General features: G+C 42.9%; 1 protein-coding gene across 6 annotated transcripts in view; it reads right to left on the bottom strand.

Annotated features, from left to right (window-relative positions):
- Nucleotides 1-21,160, bottom strand: part of UBAC2 (UBA domain containing 2) — a 377,581-nt gene that overhangs the window by 111,927 nt on the left and 244,494 nt on the right. For all 6 annotated transcript variants that reach the window (XR_003857130.1, XR_003857131.1, XR_003857133.1 and 3 more), the window contains exon 7: nt 12,729-12,971. Coding sequence is in view for 2 of the 6 variants with exons in the window: in XM_029604494.1 (XP_029460354.1) it covers nt 12,729-12,971 (243 nt within the window). In the remaining 4 variants the exon portion in view is untranslated. The remainder of the gene's footprint in view (nt 1-12,728; nt 12,972-21,160) is intronic.

The raw sequence follows: 21,160 nt of genomic DNA, 5'->3' as shown, positions 1-21,160 counted from the left end.
CCCCGGAAGGGGGAATCCGGAACGGTGTTTCTCCTGCCGATGAAAATCCAGTCGGAGACGGTGGTGTTGTCGATGGCACTGGAATCACCGATGGAAGGGCCGTCATGAGCGCCTCCATGCGGCTCAGTAGCGGTGCTAGCGCTTGTATAAACGGCTCGGTGGTCGGTTCCCTCCTCGGTGGCGAAGCCGGTGCCGGTGTCGGTGCCGGGGGCGGCACTGGAACCGGTGCCGGAGACGGTGCCGATGGAGGTTGCAATTTCTTCATCGCTTTCTCGATGGCCTCCTGGACCAGCCGGTCCAGTTCTGCCCGGAGACCAGGGGTAACCATACCCGGCTCGACGGGAGAGGGAGGCTGAGGCAGGGCCGGAGGGACCACCGTAACCGGTGGGATCACGGCCCCCGCACCCCGGGAGGGTGAGGGTTTCCTCGATGCCTGCGAACGAGACGTGGAGGGTGTCCGGTCTGTTCGTGGCTTCTTTGTCGGTGGCTCGGCTTGAGCAGAGGTCGATGGCTGTGGATCCTCGACAGGCCGAGATTTGTGCCGTCGATAGCGGTGCTTTTCCTTCCGATCCCCTCGCCCATCCGGGGAAGGGACGGGAGTCGACGGCCGAGAAGCGATCGATGGCGGGCGGTCACCGGAGGGTTGACGATGATGGTACAACTTCGACGGTGCCGGTTCCGATGACGTCGATGCTATCGATGGCGTTGGGGTGGGTGCATGGAAGAGGAGCCCCATCTTCTCCATCCTGGCTTTGCGACCCTTGGGTGTCATTAAGGCACATTTGGTGCAAGTCAGGACATCATGCTCACTACCCAAACACATCACACAAACCCTGTGGGGGTCTGTGATGGACATAGTCCGGGTACAATCCGGACAACGGCGGAACCCCGTTGCCATGGCCTGAAGCCAAAATTTAGGCTGGGGATCGGTAAGTGCCAACAGGCCTCAAGGGCCAAATTCGACGGTAGTCGATGGAAAAAGGCAAAAAACTTACCGGGTTCCGTAAGATGACTAAAAATTTGTCGAAGGGAGACCCCTGAGGGGCAAATTTTCTTAGGAAATTAACTTCCAAATTCCTGTCAGGAACGTGGTTAGAGAGCTCCTTTCACCGCGTGGCAACTGCTGCGCGGAAAAAAGAAGACTGAAGGGAGACCCCTGCTGGCTGCAGGGTCAGTGCCTTGCTGGGCATGCCCAGTAGGGGCCAGTCAAAGTTCTGTTTAAACTTTGACAGAAGTTTTCCGTGGTGGGCTCCATCCTCGATGTCACCCATTTGTGAGGACAACCATCCTGCTTGTCCTGTGAGAAACCTTGTTTCATGTGTGCTTTCAAAATCAACTCGGGGTACTACAAGTAAAAGTATGCATGAAACCCAATTTTGTGCCTACTGTTACCCACGATCTAAGTAGGTGTTCCATGGAGTGGAAAAGATATATGCACACACTTTTGATTTTCACAAGTATGCATATAAACCTACATGCTGCTCCGGAAGCGGTAGAACTTTGTACATATATGTCCATGCTCGTAACCGACAAACCTGCAGACTTTAGCCCTACACGGATCATTATAAAACTGCTCTCTAAATAATTTGCAATTTTATAATGATATATGGAGTCATAATCAATACTAAGGCTTTGACTAGCACGGACCCTAAGGCTCAGGCTGCAGCACAGATCCATGTTCAGAGTCACCACGCGGTACAGTTGGCTGCGTCTGCAGAGGTGGCACACCCAGGCTCAGGCAGGAAGCTGGCTGCTGCTGCTGCAGTGGCAGCCTCTACAGGGGAATCAGAGGTGCTAAGGTTACATCTTGGACGATGTACCTAATCCAGAAAACAGAAACAATCCCCAGTAGGGATTGCACTCTTAGGGGTGGCAGAAACCACTGAAGGCTTAAAGGGTTAATAAATTTTCCTTCAACAAACTTTTTTCAATCTTCAATTTCTTATTCTTGATAAACTGTATAATTCATTTTAGATTATAAAGATATTTCTATCAAAATTATATGTGTGCATAAATTCAAAATACCAATTGATACAGTGCAGTCCTCATTTAATATTCCCTCGAATGAATTTCAAATAGATTCTATTTGAGTTTCAAACACATTTTCTCAAATGAAATGAATTTCAAGCTCATTTAATGTAAAAAGAATGTAGGATTGTACTGCAGGTCCTCTTCCAATATGGGTGAGATTAACAACAGGAAGTCACTTTTTTTTTTTTTTTTAACTTGTCAGTTTCCCCAGGGGACGTTATCTTGTCTCTCATGCATTTAATCGTTGTGGATGATGGCAGACTGCCATCACTAGAAACTGAATTTCTCATGAACTGCAGAACAGGAACAGCGCACGCAGCAGGTACGCAATGCTTCTCCACCTCGTACATAAACTGCATTCTGGAAAAACATCTTTCAAATACATCAAAATGAATTTTCTGTGCCTCAGTGCCTGAGCTGGAAATCTGACCCTCTTAACATGACAAAGTAAAAGTACGTCTTACAATGATATGTCAACAGATCTGTTTCCATATGATGATCAGAACACTGGAAAGACATTTTAAAGGATAGCAAACTTCCATAAGATGCCAATTAAGAGTCAAATGTATGTATTTTTCAATTTCTATTTCACCTTTCAGGCATTTCAAAGCGGATTACATTCAGATAGCAACGTTGCTTACCTGTAACAGGTGTTCTCCAAGGACAGCAGGATGTTAGTCCTCACACACGGGTGACATCATCAGATGTCCAGCATGCTACTAACCACGTGTCCACAGGGGGTCCCTCCAGTCCTTATAACAGAGTTTGTGGAAAAAATAAAATAAACTGAGAGAAACCCAACTTCGCGGGGTGGGGGATGGGTTTCGTGAGGACTAACATCCTGCTGTCCTGTGAGAACACCTGTTACAGGTAAGCAACTCTGCTTTCTCCCAGGACAAGCAGGATGGTAGTCCTCACATATGAGTGATTAAGTAGCTCCAGGCCACTCCCAGCATATGCAGCAGAGAACAGGTGCCAACATGCACAACTAGTGCTGCACTAATCATAGGTGCAGGCCTGCACCTAAGGACAGAGCCCACGGACGGAGAATTGGGTTTTCATGGCTGAAAGAATTTACGGACTGTCCAGAGCGACTGTCCCGCCAATAATGTGAGGTGCATGTGTGGAGGGAACTCCAGGTCGCCGCTCTGCAAATCTCGTGAATGGGAACTGCACGCATGTGAGCCACCGAGGCTAACGTGGACTGTATTGAGCCTTGACGTGATCGTCCAGCTGTAAGCCCGCCTGTGCATAGCAGAAGGCAATACAGTCCGCAAGCCAATGGGATGTCTGTTTGGAGACAGCAACCCCTAATCTGTTTGTGTTGAAGGAGACAAAAAGCTGAGTGGCTAGGCGGTGAGGCTCCATCCTTTCCAAGTAAAAGGCCAGCGCTCTCTCGCAATCCAGAGTGTGCAGAGCCCTCTCACCCTGGTGAACGTGAGGCTTTGGGAAAAAAGAAGGCAATACAATGGACTGGTTGAGGTGGAACTCTGAAACCACCTTGGGAAGGAACTTCGGGTGCCTCCACAGGACCACCTTATCGTGACAAAATTTGTGTAAGGTGGGTACGACACCAGAGCTTGCAATTCACTGACCCTAAGAGCTGATGTAACTGTGACCAAGAAGATGACCTTCCATGAAAGGTACTTCAGGTCGCAAGATCGCAATGATTCAGAGACAGGACAACATTGAGATCCCAGGAAACCACCAGTGGGCGATTGGGGCGGTTTGTGAAGGGCTTATTACAAGCCCTTCACAAACCACTCCACAAGAGAATGGGAAGAGATCATGGTACCATCCATGCCTCGATGGTATGCCCCAATGGCTCTCAGGTGAACCCTCACCAATGTGGTCTGCAGACCAGACTCGGAGAGGAACAACAGGTGTTGGAGCGCTGGTGGGGAGCAAGAGAAGGGATCCAGACCGTGCCCCTTGCACCAAGTCGAAAATCTCTTCCACTTCATATTGTAAGGTTTCCTGGTGGAAGGTTTTCTGAACTCCAGAATGACCCGCAATACCCTTTCTGAAAGGCCCAGGGCTTGCACAGTCACCTGGTCAACATCCAAGCCGAGAGGGCCAGGACTTAGAGATTGGGGTGACTGAGTCTGCCCCGGTCCTGGGTGATTAGGTCCGGAGCCATCCCCAACCGGATAAGGGGGCGCAAGGCCAGGTCCTGTAGGGTCAGAAACCAGACCTGACGGGACCAAAAGGGGGCAATCAAGATCCTGGAGCCCTGATCATGTTGGATAAAATGAGGAACATAGAAAAAAACTGAAAGGTGCAGCTGCAAAGGTTAAAAGTATTCAACAGGCTTGGACATTGTTTAAAAATACAATCCCAGAGGCGCAGTCCATATGTATTCCACACAAGAAAGGTGGAAGGAAGGCAAAACGATTACCATCATGGTTAAAAGGTGAGGTGAAAGAGGCTATTTTAGCCAAAAAAAACATCCTTCAAAAATTGGAAGAAGGATCCATCTGAAGAAAATAGGATAAAACATAAGCATTGTCAAGTTAAGTGTAAAACATTGATAGACAGGCAAAGAGAGAATTTGAATTGAAGCTGGCCATAGAGGCAAAAACTCATAATAAAAACTTTTTAAAATATATCCAAAGCAAGAAACCTGTGAGGGAGTCGGTTGGACCATTAGATGACAGAGAGGTTAAAGGGGCTCTTAGGGAAGATAAGGCAATTGCAGAAAGACTAAATTAATTCTTTGCTTCCGTGTTTACTAATGAGGATGTTGGGGAGATACCAGTTCCGGGGATGGTTTTCAAGGGTGATGATTCAGAGGAACTGAACGAAATCACTGTGAACCTGGAAGATGTACATAAGAACATAACAAATTGCCATGCTGGGTCAGACCAAGGGTCCATCAAGCCCAGCATCCTGTTTCCAACAGAGGCCAAAACCAGGCCACAAGAACCTGGCAATTACCCAAACACTAAGAAGAACCCATGCCATGCAATTAAAAGCAGTGGCTATTCCCTAAGTATAATTGATTAATAGTCATTAATGGACTTCTCCTCCAAGAACTTATCCAAACCTTTTTTGAACCCAGCTACATTAACTGCACTAACCACATCCTCTGGCAACAAATTCCAGAGCTTTATTGTGCGTTGAGTGAAAAAGAATTTTCTCCGATTAGTCTTAAATGTGCTACTTGCTAACTTCATGGACTACAGTAGTAGGCCAGATTGACAAACTAAAGAGTAGCAAATCACCTGGTAGGCATCCTAGAGTACTGAAGGAACTAAAAAAAGAAATTTCTGATCTATTAGTTAAAATTTGTAACCTATCATTAAAATCATCCATTGTACCTGAAGACTGGAGGGTGGCCAATGTAACCCAATATTTAAAAAGGGCTCCAGGGGCGATCCGGGTGAGCCTGACGTCAGTGCAGGGAAAAATAGTGGAAACTATTCTAAAGATCAAAATCTTACAGCATATAGAAAGACATGGTTTAATGGAACACAGTCAACATGAATTTACCCAAGATAAGTCTTGCCTAACAAATCTGCTTCATTTTTTTGAAGGAGTTAATAAACATGTAGATAAAGGTGAACCGGTAGATATATGTATTTGAATTTTCAGAAGGCGTTTGACAAAGTCCCTCATAAGAGGCTTCTAAGAAAACTAAAAAGTCATGGGATAGTGTTATAGTTAGTGAACTTTGGGTGGACCTTTGGACACTGTGGCAGCTGACCACGCCTGCGGAGGAAGTCCTGTGAGGGGCCACAGGTCAGGCTCAGCTCTGGACACACAAACACAGATAGTTCTTTATTTAGACAGTTTGAGAAGTCACCAGAGGTGGCAGTAGTGAGTAGAAGATGGAGCCCGGCTGGGCCAGTATTCCCCAGGGCGCTGGAACAGCGGTTCCTCTGGTATCAGTGCTGTAGTGGAGAGAACTGAGATAGTGAGTACAATAGAACATTCACAGAGTCCCAAATATGGAGAAGCCCCCGATATAAGGACAGCTGGCCCTCGAGGAGCGAGTACCAGATCCCTGGGAGCAGGGAGACTTGTTGGCAAAGTACTCACACAGCGGTTTCACGTAGGAGATGGCACTGGCGCTGGAACGGGGGCAGGCCCTTGAGGAGCGAGTACCGGTTCCTGATAGCGACATGAAAGAAGCAAAAGAGGCCCCCGAGGAGCGGGTACCCTGTTAGCAGAAAGAGTCCAATGGATGTTGGAAGGCAGAGTAGCTGGGTACGGAGAGCAAAAAACTGTAGGCTTAAAAATCCGGGCAGTGTGACATCATCACAGGGGTCCCTGAGGAACGCGCCAATGAAGAAATAAGAATGAGGGCTGCGCGGCGCGCGCGCCCTACAGTACCTGAAGAACATGGCGGGAGGCAGCGCCCAAGCCGGTAAGGGGACGCCGGAGAGGATGGCAGGTGGACGCTGCAGCAGCCAGGCATCCGCGAAGAGCAAAAAAAGGAAGTTGCAAAAAAAGGAAAGGTAGGCGGAGTGAAGCCGTCGGGAAGTGACGGTCGCAACAGATAGGAGTGATGTCCTTTCATGGATTACAAACTGGTTAAAAGACAGGAAACAGAGAGTAGAATTAAATGGTCAATTTTCTCAGTGGAAAAGGGTAAACAGTGGAGTGCCTCAGGGATCTGTACTTGGACCGGTGCTTTTCAATATATTTATAAATGATCTGGAAAGGAATACGACAAGTGAGGTTATCAAATTTGCGGACGATACAAAATTATTCAGCATAGTTAAATTACAAGTGGAGAACCTTGCAAGACTGGAAGATTGGGCATCCAGATGGCAGATGAAATTTAATGTGGACAAGTAAAAGGTGTTGCATATAGGAAAAAATAACCCTTACTGTAGTTACACGATGTTAGGTTCCATATTAGGAGCTACAACCCAAGAAAGAGATCTAGGCATCAGAGTGGATAATACTTTGAAATCGCCAGATCAGTGTGCTGCAGCAGTCAAAAAAGCAAATAGGATGTTAGGAATTATTAGGAAGGGAATGGTTAATAAAACAGAAAATGTCATAATGCCTCTGTATCGCTCCATGGTGAGACCACACCTTGAATACTGTGTACAATTCTGGTCGCCGCATCTCAAAAAAGATATAGTTGTGATGGAGATGGTACAGAGAAGGGCAACCAAAATGATAAAGGGAATGGAACAGCTCCCCTATGAGGAAAGACTAAAGAGGTTAGGGCTGTTCAGCTTGGAGAAGAGACGGCTGAGGGGGGATATGATAGAGGTCTTTAAAATCATGAGAGGTCTTGAACGAGTAGATGTGAATTGGTTATTTACACTTTCAGATAATAGAAGGACTAGGGGGCACTCCATGAAATTAGCAAGTAGCTCAGTTAAGACTGATCGCAGAAAATTCTTTTTCACTCAATGCACAATTAAGCTCTGGAATTTGTTGTCAGACGATGTGTTTACAGTTTATAGTTTATTCTAGGAGAATTCAGTATTTTGGCTGCTGACACTAAAACAATGTTATATAGACAAGTTTTAGTCATCTGGGATAAAATCTGATTTAATAACATAAGAACATAAGAAATTGCCATTGTGAGTCAGACCATCAAGCCCAGCATCCTGTTTCCAACAGAGGCCAGGCCAGGCCATAAGAACCTGGCAATTACCCAAACACTAAGAAGATCCCATGCTACTGATGCAATTAATAGCAGTGGCTATTCACTAAGTAAATTTGATTAATAGCTGTTATTGGACTTCTCCTCCAAGAACTTGTCCAAACCTTTTTTGAACCCAGCTACATAACTGCACTAACCACATCCTCTGGCAACAAATTCCAGAGCTTTATTGTGCGTTGAGTGAAAAAGAATTTTCTCCGATTAGTCTTAAATGTGCTTCTTGCTAACTTCATGGAATGCCCCCTAGTCCTTCGATTATTCGAAAATGTAAATAACCGATTCACATCTACTCATTCAAGACCTCTCAAGACCTCTCATGAGCTGAACAGACCTAGCCTCTTCAGCCTTTCCTCATAGGGGAGCTGTTCCATCCTCTTTATCATTTTGTTTGCCCTTCTCTGTACCATCTCCATCGCAACTATATCTTTTTTGAGATGCGGCGACCAGAATTGTACACAGTATTCAAGGTGCGGTCTCACCATGGAGCGATATAGAGGCATTATGACATTTTCTGTTTTATTAACCATTCCCTTCCTAATAATTCCTAACATCCTATTTGCTTTTTTGACTGCTGCAGCACACTGATCTGGCGATTTCAAAGTATTATCCACTCTGATGCCTAAATCTCTTTCTTGGGTGGTAGCTCCTAATATGGAACCTAACCATAACAGTAAGGGTTATTTTTTCCTATATGCAACACCTTGCACTTGTCCACATTAAATTTCATCTGCCATCTGGATGCCCAATCTTCCAGTCTTACAAGGTCCTCCTGTAATGTATCACAATCCGCTTGTGATTTAACTACTCTGAATAATTTTGTATTATCCGCAAATTTGATAACCTCACTCGTCGTGTTCCTTTCCAGATCATTTATATATATATATATATATATATATATATATATTGAAAAGCACTGGTCCAAGTACAGATCCCTGAGGCACTCCACTGTTTACCCTTTTCCACTGAGAAAATTGACCATTTAATCCTACTCTCTGTTTCCTGTCTTTTAACCAGTTTGTAATCCACGAAAGGACATCGCCTCCTATCCCATGACTTTTTAGTTTTCTTAGAAGCCTCTCATGAGGGACTTTGTCAAATGCCTTCTGAAAATCCAAATATACTACATCTACTGGTTCACCTTTATCCACTTGTTTATTAACCCCTTCGAAAAAATGAAGCAGATTTTTTGGCAAGACTTCCCTTGGGTAAATCCATGTTGTGTTCCATTAAACCATGTCTTTCTGTATGCTCTACGATTTTGATCTTGAGAATATTTTCCACTATTTTTCCCAGGACTGAAGTCAGGCTCACTGGTCTATAGTTACCCGGATCGCCCCTGGAGCCTTTTTTAAATATTGGGTTTATATTGGCCACCCTCCAGTCTTCAGGTACAATGGATGATTTTAATGATAGATTGCAAATTTTAACTAATAGATCAGAAATTTCATTTTTGAGTTCCTTTAGTACCCTAGGATGCATACCATCCGGTCCAGGTGATTTGCTACTCTTTAGTTTGTCAATCTGGCCTACTACATCTTCCAGGTTCACAGTGATTTCGATCAGTTCGTCTGACTCATCACCCCTGAAAACCATCTCCAGAATTGGTATCTCCCCAACATCCTCATTAGTAAACATAGAAGCAAAGAATTCATTTAGTCTTTCTGCAATGGCCTTATCTTCCCTAAGAGCCCCTTTAACCCCTCGGTCATCTAATGGTCCAACCGACTCCCTCACAGGTTTCTTGCTTCGGATATATTTAAAGTTTTTATTATGAGTTTTTGCCTCTATGGCCAACTTCAATTCAAATTCTCTCTTCGCCTGTCTTATCAATGTTTTACACTTAACTTGACAATGCTTATGTTATATCCTATTTTCTTCAGATGGATCCTTCTTCCAATTTTTGAAGGATTTTTTTTGGCTAAAATAGCCTCTTTCACCTCATCTTTTAACCATGACGGTAATCGTTTTGCCTTCCTTCCACCTTTCTTAATGTGTGGAATACATATGGACTGCGCCTCTAGGATTGTATTTTTAAACAGTCCATGCCTGTTGAACACTTTTAACCTTTGCAGCTGCTCCTTTCAGTTTTTTTCTCTTTTCCTCATTTTATCAAAGTTTCCCTTTTGAAAGTTGAGTTTTAGAGCTGAAGATTTACTTATTGTCCCCCTTCCAGTTATTATTTTAAATTTGATCATGTTATGATCACTGTTGCCAAGTGGCCCCACCACCGTTATCTCTCTCACCAAATCCTGTGTTCCACTAAGAATTAAATCTAAAATAGCTCCCTCTCTTGTTGGTTCCTAAACCAATTGCTCCATGAAGCAGTCATTTATTACATCCAGGAACTTTATGTCTCTAGCAAGTCCTGATGTTACATTTACCCAGTCAAAATTGGGGTAATTGAAATCTCCCATTATTATTGCACTGCCAAATTGGTTAGCTTCCCCGATTTCTCTAAGCATTTCATCATCTGTCTGACCATTTTGATCAGGTGGACGGTAGTATACTCCTATCACTATACTCTTACCCAACACACATGGGATGTGCAAATCAAGAACTGTAAATTTATGTGGGAATAATGCCCATGACTAAAATAAAGCAGTATCTGAATGTGAATGGGATGAATCACCCTTTTAAAAAGATGATGATTCATATTAATAAGGAGACAAAAAGAATACATATGTGGTGGGTTCCAGGGATCCACTGTTGGTGCTTCTCAGCTATTATTTTTATTGCAATGGCTATGTTATACTGGTGGAGAAGAGGCAATAAAAGTAGGGGAAAACCTCTGCATAGTTGTGAATAAAAACCTGTGGTGTCATTAAAAAGTAGGTTATGTCGTAATTGTGCTGAAAGTTCAAATGAGAAAGAGAAAGCCACCAGGCTAAAATAAAATATGCTATGCATTAAAGCACTGTGAAAATATGCCAATTTTATCTAAAGTATACATTTGGTGCTAGGCAAAATCTTACCAAGCTCCCACCAAACTCTAGGAGGAGTCGCATAAAAACCAGAGGCATAATGGAGAATATCAGATCTGTAGTGTCCAAAGTCCACAAACGAGAAGGTGGGAAAGAAATATAGCCATCAACATGGAGGAAAGTCTTCCAAAGTCTGTTGTAGTCTCAAGTGCATCAATGGGACCAGGGACCGGAAGGCTGAATGTACCAGGTTGTGGAGCATCAATGGCTCTGAAGGGTGAAACATCGATTGGGCTGAGGCTGGATGTGTTGACCAAGTTCAGGCCCAATGCATCAAGGGAGATGATGGAGCTGAGGCACGGTGTGTTGATGGTGTCGGAGCTCGGTGTGTCAACAATGTCAAGAAACCAGTGCGCTAATGACACCAGTGTGTCAATGGAGCCGAGACCGTGCAATGAAGGCTTAGGTGATGACTTAAGCTTTGACAGCATCAACTGCACCACTGACTCTAATGCATAGCACTTCTTTTTGTATGCCAATGAGCCCCACAAGGCTTGTATCAAGGGCTCACATGCCCCTGGCTCTTGACACACTCACTTCTTACTCAAACCAGTGCTACAACTGAGGAAGCTTTGTTCAAAGAGCTTCTGTTCGTCTTGATGCAGAGGAAGTCTAAAAAGACCAAACTCCGAGAGAAGGAATGACTCCAACTTTTCACCAAACTGTGAAATTCCTCCATCTTCCAGGCCCTATTTTGCTGGGACCTCAGTGACATCTGGCTGAATTGTGGTCTGGTGTTAGGCATCTGTAATAAATTTCATGGCCATTGGTGATGGACATTTTTCGGCCATACACACAGTCCTTGAAGCGACAGATATAGGTGATTTTGTTTTTATTAATTCTGGTAATGTATTTTAATATTTTATTATTTTATTTGTTTAATATTTATGATCTTATCCCAAACAGCTAATACTTCTTAATTTCCTTCTTTTAATTTTTAGCTGTTTTTATCTTTTATAATTGATTGTAATCTCTTTTCTGTTTATTTATTGAAATGTAAACCGTCGTGAAGGCCATCGCTGAGACGACGGTATATAAATGACAATAAACATTAAACCTTTCTTTTTTTTTTTTTTTTAGCACTGTTGAGGGGTTGCTGAGGCATCAAAGCAACTCAAAGTGAGTTGAAGGGAAAAGTTTGAAGAAATAAAAAAATAAGGCAGAGAGAGTGGGTACAAATCCATGCGGAAGCTCGGACATAAAAGACTAAGGGGCCATGATCAGTAGAATAAAACTCTATGAGCTCAGAGAGATGTCTCTTGTTTGCTGCCATTGGAGAACCTACGTCAACTGTCAAGCAAAGAAAAACAGTTTGTTATGGCTATACAGGTCAAAATGGTTAAAAACATTAGTTTGTAAACATTTTCATGTGGAGGTTGACTTGGCAACCTTATCTCAAACATCTGGTAGGTAGTTTCCTTCTCTCATGAGGAAAACAAATACCAAATGTGGGAGACTAGGTGGGTCTGCATTTTCTGCCACTTTTCTACCGTACCAAATTAAAGGACTTCTAGGACAGACAAGTGAATTATGATTATCTTTTAACAAAACAGTTTTCCTAAGACTAAAAGACACTAGAGGTATGTTAACGAGAATTTACATCTATTTTGCTATGTTCTAGCTTCTTTGAACACTTCTGTTAGGTATCCTTTTTCTACTTTTATAAAAGAGAATGTAATGAGGGCTTCACTTTAGTTTTGTTAATGGAGCTCCATAATACAAAAGCTTAAAGTTAAGAGGAACACCATGTGGTTTCACAGTTGACAAGGGAACCAAATAAAGACCGTTTCCTGTTAATCATATTTTCTTTCACTGAACAAGGATTGCAGAAAAGAGGAGTGTGCCATCTGCTTAGCCATGCTAACAATAAAAATAGACTGATCGTGACATTGGGAAAGGAGAGGGCAACTAATCAATGAAATTAATAACGTGTTCTACTCTGGAACATAATACAGGCTACAGAACTCACGATAAGAAAGCAAGACCAGGCTTACCACAGTGTGAATTAAAAAGAAAGCTTAACCACAAGCTGAGCAACAAACCATGGCTTGCTGCAACAGGGCAACTAGAAAATGGTTAATCAGTACCTGCTGCTGTCTCTGCCATCTCATCTGAGCAAACTGAGACAGCATAATTTGCTGGTCAATTAACTCCATCCTCTGCTGTCTCTGGATGTCTACAGTTGCTCCCATTCCTTCCCGAGCCTCATTGGTTGGCTCTGCAGATGAGAAAATTGGTTCAACAATTCGAGAAAATATCTTTGCCACCCCGCTGGGGACACTGAGCACCTGAACTTTCAACATATTGCTGTAGTAGAATAGCCCAGAAACCTAAAAGGAAAAAATGGAAAGGCTTTGAAAATGCTTAAAATAGAAAGAAATTCTTTTTTAAAAAATTCAGTTAACATTATCTACATATATCCTGTGGATTTTGCTTTATATGAAAAGCAATCCTAACATTTCAGTAGTGAAGGATTATTTCCTCTTTAAAAATAAAACAGTAGCAGTATGTTTTAATTGAATGAAAAACATTACGTTTCTTGCTTGAAGCATGAATTGAAAATTAAGGTGACCAGAGGCAACTGCTTTCAGTGCTGGGTTTAAAAGTTCCAGTGAACGGCTGCGGAGTTTCCCACGCCACTCTTCCAGCTGCAGAGACATAAGAACTGCCATGGAGGTAGCACCATGCAGGAAAATGCGTTGAAGGTTTGAAGTGACACCTCAGATTTAGTTTTTGGGACCTGGCAGTTTCCTCCTGCTCCTTTGGGCTTCCAGCTCAGTCAGCCTCTTGACCCCACTGTGTACAGCTCCCCAAATGCATCACCCTGCCCTTTTCTGCATTGACATCTGGTTGCTTCTCATCCGTCTATGCTCACTCTGCTGTAAATCAGTGCTATCTGTAAAAACGCACATTTTTCCTATCAACCCCTCCACCATATGGCTCACAAAGATACTGAACAGAACCGGCCACAAGACAAATCCATGAGGCACTCCACTAATTACATTCCTTTTCTCAGAGTTCACTCCATTTATCGTAACCTCTGTTGTCTTTCGTTCAACCAGTTTCCTAGCCAGCCCTTCACCTTGGTCCCATCCTCAAGCTGTTCATTTTATAAGCTCCAAGGCCAAAAGCGCTGCTAAAATCAAGTACACCACATTCAGGAGATACTTTTGATCTAATTCTCTAGTCATCCAATCAAAGAAATTGATCTGATCCAAACTAGGTCATCGATTGTGCAGTAGTTTGTTCTGTTGGGATGGCTCAGGTCCGTGTTACTTTCTTTACAGCCGGGTAAGTCAAATAGCACCAACCTGTTAACTCATTCTTCAAACACAGGGAAGCAGCTACCTAATGTAACTTGGGACTCCGGACAAACAGTTCTGGCATGGGTACAAGTCCATTGCTAATTTTCAGTATTATTCCACACTGGACACTAAAGCCTGTGCATACAATGGAGTAGTCTTCTTCGGTTTATATTTAAGGTTGGGGGACTGTGTAATAAATCAGAAACTAGGGATGTAGGAGTGGGGCATAGCTTAGCAGCCCTTTTAAAAAGTCTTTGCTTCAAACTCACTCTGTCAGAAAGTGAAGAGTAGAAACCTTACAAGGTCTTCACCTTTTGAATATTAAATTCACTTCTGGACTAGGGATATAAATGTTTACTAAAGTAACTGTTTAAAATATTAAAATAATGTAGGTAACCATTTAGAAGTTCACCACCATTCCTATTGCCACCAGTTAGGCCAGGCCCTGTTAGGGTGAAAGGCAGATACTGCTACTCCTCCATTAGTCCACGTCAGGGGCCAGGGCTTGAAATGCTGACAGCTGGGAGATGAAGGGCAAGAGATGAAGAGTTAAAGCCCTAGTAATAGAACTAACTGCAAAGTTGGAAGCACAAATGACCAGGCAACACAAGAGATCAAGAAGGGAGTATGGTGGCCACTCCTCCCAGTGAACGAGATTGGCCAAACCAGGTTAAAAGGGGTTGCAGAGAACCCCGGAAGTCATTCTCTGCAATTAGAAAGCTACCTAAGCTCTCTATTAAGATTTATTTATTTTTAACTTTTATATACCGACATTCCTGTATAAAATACAAATCACACTGGTTTACAATAAAACATAACTTTGCCAGTGAGCGTTACATAGAACAATCAACAAATTATACTAAAAAGCATACATTACCTTTGTCAGAAATGTAAAACAATTATAAAGAAGAAATTCTTAACAAGGGATAAAAGATAACAAGGGGAATATTTAAAACTAGGGGATGCACGAAGGGGTGCACAAAGGGGAATTCCCCTTTGTCGCGCCCCTTCGGTGCGTGACGCACGGCAAACAACAGTATACAAAACTCGATAAATAAATAAATAAATTACGTCCTCCAGTTTCACAGTGGTTCCATCTAGTTGCTCACAGTTATAATCATCAAAAAATATTTCTGGTGTGGATATGACTTGGACAGAGTTGAGATTATGAGACTTAATGGCATACAGCATTAAACTATATGGTATCCCACAAGGTGGTAGGGGGTAAGATTTACGCCAGAAATTGAGTGCTAGAATAAAGGGTATACAGTCCCAAAAATTTCAATTTTAAAGTATCAGAAATTTTTATTGTTCATTTCGGCAACTCCACTGTATATATCAATAATTGTTGCAAAAAGGAGGGGACCCTCCTTTTTGCAACAATTATTGATATATACAGTGGAGTTGCCGAAATGAACAATAAAAATTTCTGATACTTTAAAATTGAAATTTTTGGGACTGTATACCCTTTATTCTAGCACTCAATTTCTGGCGTGGATATATATAGAGTGCTAGTGGTGCTCGTTTGGTTGAGGGGGTAAGATTTAGCAATCAAAATTCCCTTTTCTAAATTCCAGATTACAGTTTATTGTTTACTGTGTTTTGTTTGCTGTCAAATGCTTATTCTTATTGACTATTATAGAAACATCATTTATAAACACTGTGACTACATCTGTACAAACCGATTCATGGAATTTCGGTAGTTGTGTCTGGTACTGCTTCAGCTTTCAAATTCCAAATCAAGAGCTGTCTAGCCTCAGTGATGGGAACAGAGGGGGGAAAAAGGGGGAGGGGGTTGCTGAGAAGGGGAAAAATAATACTAAGCTGAGCTCTATTTACAGTATTACTCTTCTGTTCGTTATTAACCTGCTTGTTATCCAGCTTATTATTCCGCTAAGTGAACTGTATGGTGATGCAAAACGACAAGCTCTTCCTATGTACTATATGTTGAATATGTTATGTTTGAAAAACCCAATAAAAAGTTAAATAAATAAAAAAAAATAGGCAATGAATTTGTGTAGTTTTTCTGCTGTTTCCTTATCCTCCCTGAGCATTGTTTTCACTCCATTCCATTCTAGCCGCCCAACTGACTCCCTCACAGGCTTTTTGTTTGAAACATTATTTTAATATTTCTTTTTAACTTTATGGCAAGATTCTTTTCAAATTTCTTTTTAGACTGCTTAATTATTTTTTTTACATCTAACTTGCAAGTGTAATGCTCTTCTCTATTTTCCTCGTTTGTGTCTGCTTTCCTTTTCCTGAATGATGCCTGTTTGGCTTTATTTGCCTCTTTTACCTCATTATTAAACCATGCCAGCAGTCGTTTGGTTTTTCCAACTTAATGGACGGAATATATTTTTTCTGGGCCTCGAGATGCTTCCTGGAAGCTTTCAACTTTGTGGATTGCCCCTTTCAATATATTTCTAACAAATTTCCTCCTGTATCATAGTCTCCCCTTTTCTGGTTATATGCTACTGCAGCAGTTTTCCTCAGTATTCGCTCTCCAGTGATTATGTCAAATTTTATTATATTATGAACACTGTTGTCAAGTAGATCCACCACTTTCTCTTGTACCAGGTCCTGCGTTCCACTGAGAACTAGGCCCAATATAGTTCTCCCTCTCATTTATTCCATGACCAACTGCTGCATGAAGCAGTCATTGATGGTATCTAGAAACTTTACCTCCCTTGCATGTCTTGATGTGACATTTACCCAATCAATACTTGGGTAACTGAAGTCTCCCATGATTATTGCCAGTCTAATCTCTGTTAGCATTTTGCAGTAAGCTTCCTCTTCTTGGCTAGGAGGGTGGTATTATATCCCCACTGCTACAATCTTCCCTTTTATACTTGGAATGTCTATCCAAAAGGATTCCAGAGCACACCTAGTCTCCTGCAAAACTTTAATCCTACTTGACTCTATTCTATCTTTAACATATAGTGCCACCTCGCCACAAATTTTATCATCTGTCCTCTCATGTTGAAATAATTTATACCATTAGTTATCCTCCTTTCATCAGGTCTCTGATACGCCTATTATGTCTATATCTTCCTTTAGCATCATACATTCTAACTCTCCAGTCTTATTTTTAAGATTTCTGGCATATGCACACAGAAGTAATAAAATAGTTTTATTTGTATTTCTATTTTTATATGCACCTGCTTACTATCAGATGACAGACATGCTTTATATTTAAATACATCTGGATTTCTTCAACTTTTACAACCACTTCTCTATTGGGACATTCTAGAGATAAATGTAAGATTTTAACGGCATAAGACACCTACTTCTCAAATATTATGTCTCTGGGGATGATGTGGGTTGCTTTTTGGATTCTATAAACCCTTCCAATTGCTCTGGTGTGGAGAAAATATTACATTCATCCCTCTTTTTAATTAAGCATTTGCATTGGAAACGTAGTAGAAAGGTATAACCTAACGCAATTACTTCTTGGCGAAGATTTTAAAATGTTTTCCGTCTTTGCTGAGTTCCTACAGCTAAATCAGGAAATATTTTAACATTAGAATCGTAATATCTGATAGGATATTTCTTAAAGTAAACTTTCATAATTTTATTTACATCGAAATTTGTAAGCAGAGAAATTAACAATGTTCCTTTATCGATAACAACCAGTTCGGAATTTTCTAAAAAATTAGTCAAATCCCCCTGAAAAGGAATGTTAGATTCTCTGTTTCTAGACATAGGTAAAAAATAACAAGTATTTACTACAGGCATATCTATATCAGAAAAACCCAAATCCTCTGAGAAAAATTTTTTTTAAGTGTGATGTATGGAGTCTCTCCTAGCTATATGAGGAAAATTTAAAAGACATAAATTTAAACTCTTGAGTTATTCTCGAGTGTCCCCATACGTCTATCCAACCTTAATCTTTAGCAACCAGAGCTTTAAATTCTTGTGTCTTTTCCTCCTTCTTCTCCAATGAGGAAATCCTGCTATTTGTCTCAGTTAATTTTTCTTCTAAATCAGATATATCTTGATGGTGTTTAATATTGGCTTGGTTTAATTTTTGACAAGCAATTTTCATTTCAGTTCTAAACTCCACCACCAAATCCCAAAGTCCATCTAGGGTCACGACAGTAGAGTGAGGGGGGTTGCTTCCAGGTCCACCAGGTGCATTGCTCTCGCCTATACCTGCTTCGTCGCATGGTGAAAGGTCCACAGTGCTGCCTCCGACTTGCTGTTCCAACCTCAGCAGTCCTCCCGCACCTTGCTCCTCTCTCTCTGCGGGTTCCGCATCGAGGCCCAGAGCCGGTGGCGTTGACATCCACTGCATCTCCGTATCAGCGCTCCCTTCAGATTCATGGGCGACCCCGGAAGTAGAAACATTTCCTGGGTCAACTCCGACATCTCCTCCGTCACCCCTCTGAGCCGGTGGCCTCCGCAGATCAGGGCTCAGTGACGCCTCCTCCAAGGGCGCAAGAGACTCTCCCTCGCCGCTCTGCCCAGCGGGTTCCTCGGCTCCTGGTCTGGTAGGTGTAGTTAGAAAGCGAATAATTTCTTGTTGAATAGGTGAGGGTAATACCCTCACCTTTCCTTTACGTTTGGGTGGCATACTGTAATTTCTGCAATTTCTTTTAGGAAATGCCAAGAAATTTCGCCAAGATCTTCCCAGGTGAGGCATAAGGGGCGAAGCCGTCTGACCCCGACGGATGCAACAGGCTCCTACTGGCTGAGGAACCCTCTGGAGTGGGAGGAGAGACATTCTGACACCCATATAGGCCTGTCCTCACTAAGCACTGCAGCAGCAGCAGGTGGGGCCAAACAAGGAGTCAACGTTTGAAAATAATTGGGGGTAATGAACTCAACACAAATTACAATGTCCCCAACAAAACAGAACACAATGGGTAGTGAGTGTGACTGCTCAGCCTGTAGTTAAATGTCCAGAGAGGAGCAGATAATGTGGAAATGGGGAGTACATGTGGCCAAATAAATAATCAGCACTCCATAACTGCATTGACTTTGCTGCATGAAGAAGTAGTGTGGAAAAAGAATGAATCCATGGCCTCTATGATTCCCGTGAGAGATAACGGTAGCAGAATGGTTAAGCACTCTTAACCATTCCTTCAATAAAGACAGCGAGACTAACCCAAGTGAGAGAAAGGGCCTTATCACTTGGGAACACAATGCCTCTAGAGATCAGATTGCAAAGAGATCTCAAAACCTTTCAGAAAAGTTTAAAAGCATGGCTTTTTAAACAAGCATTTTATAAAGAGACTGAAGAATAGGAAATATATAGGAATAGGCAGAAGAACAACACCTGCGCACAGCACTATTCTGTGCATTAGAATAGTCTATGAACTCTATCACAATAAACGTAATTGTAAACACAATGAATATGAATTTTACCCATGATTAGTACCTTACAGGTACACCTGGTCATGACCTACTTCACTAAACAATCGATAGTCTTTAACGATATATTGTAACGGAACCTTTTGTGGCACCTGTTAGAATGTACTATTGTACGCATTCACCTACATTAATTTATGTGCCTACATGTAAACCGTTGTGATGGTATATAATGTAGCGACGGTATAGAAAAGATTTTAAACAAATAAATAAATAAATAAGTAAAATAGAGAAAAAGAAGAAAGTGAAATTAAAGATGAGGTGGCAGACATGCAGATAAAAAAGATGCTGGGATGGGGATCAGGAGAATTGGAATTGTTCCATGTAGGGGTACAGAGGTGCATGATGGTAGAAGGGGGAGGGGGGTACATGGAAAGAGGCGACAGAAAGAAATGACAGAGAGCCAAATAGGAGGAAAAACAGAAGAAAATAAGAAAAAAATGATGGGAAAAGAGCAAGACTGGAAGGTGGTAAAGTGGATGAAAAATGGAACAGAGAATGAAAGAAGAGGCAAAGAGGGGAAAAGAGGAAGATCAAACAAAAAAGACAGATCAGAAAGAAAAGACACAGTGCAAAAAGCGTCATGATTTTTATGAGTTGTATGCAGTCAAGGATTCCATTTAGGTTCTGCCTTTACGTTAAAGACTCTGTATAATACAGAAACGACGTGGTGGCAAATAGTGGATTAGACACCAGGGGGCGGATTTTCAGAGCCCTGCTCGCCTAAATCCGCCCAAAACCAAGCGGATTTAGGCGAGCAGGGCCCTGCGCACCGGTGAGCCTATTTTACATAGGCCTACCGGCGCGCGCAGAGCCCCGGGACTCGCGTAAGTCCCGGGGTTCTCCGAGGGGGGCGTGTCGGGGGCGGGCCCCGGTCGTCGTGGCGTTTCGGGGGCGGGTACGGGGGCGTGGCTACGGCCCGGGGCGGTCCGGGGGCGTGGCTGCGCCCTCCGTACCCGCCCCCAGGTCGCGGCCCGGCGCACAGGAGGCCCGCTGGCGCACGGGGATTTACTTCTCCCTCCGGGAGGCGTAAATCCCCGGAGAAAGGTAAGGGGGGGTGTAGACAGGGCCGGGCGGGTGGGTTAGATAGAGGAAGGGAGGGGAAGGTGAGGGGAGGGCGTTAGAGGATTCCCTCCAAGGCCGCTCCGATTTCGAAGCGGCCTTGGAGGGAACGGGGGTAGGCTGCGCGGCTCGGCGCGCGCCGGCTATACAAAATCGATAGCCTTGCGCGCGCCGATCCAGGTTTTTAGCAGATACGCGCGGCTCCGCGCGTATCTGCTAAAATCCAGCGTACTTTTGTTTGCGCCTGGAGCGCAAACAAAAGTAGGCCTATTCGCGGAGTCTGAAAATCCGCCCCCAGATGTTGTCCGAAAATTCTTTATTTGAATGGAGACACGGTGGGGCGAAACTCGGCCTGAGTCGGGCAAAAGTATGAATTTTGTGTCTCCATTCAAATAAAGAATTTTCGGACAACATCTGGTGTCTAATCCACTATTTGCCTACACGGCGTTCTTAGATCACCTACCCTCTTGCTTCATCAGTCCTAATACAGAAACGAGACATCTAGCTACTGAAATCTTATATCCCCTGTTAAGCACTGCGATGACAAAATAAGAACCTATTGGCGTTTCCTGCTCCCAATACTATAAAGTCACATTTGGGAAACAGATTTCATCATTGGCTAACCCTGGTCTGTGGAATTCAGCCCCAAATGATATTAAGATAAATGATACTGTACTGGATTTTACATGTACTTTGAGGACTTGGTTATTTTAATCTTTGATGTGTATTTGGTGGCCTTCCTTGGGAGAACTGAAGGCTGGCAGATTAGGTAATATAGATTT

Source organism: Rhinatrema bivittatum, chromosome 5 (assembly GCF_901001135.1).
Source record: "Rhinatrema bivittatum chromosome 5, aRhiBiv1.1, whole genome shotgun sequence".
Lineage (NCBI taxonomy): Eukaryota > Metazoa > Chordata > Amphibia > Gymnophiona > Rhinatrematidae > Rhinatrema > Rhinatrema bivittatum.
The sequence above is the reverse complement of the archived record's forward strand: the minus strand, read 5'-3'. Positions and strand labels throughout refer to the sequence as shown.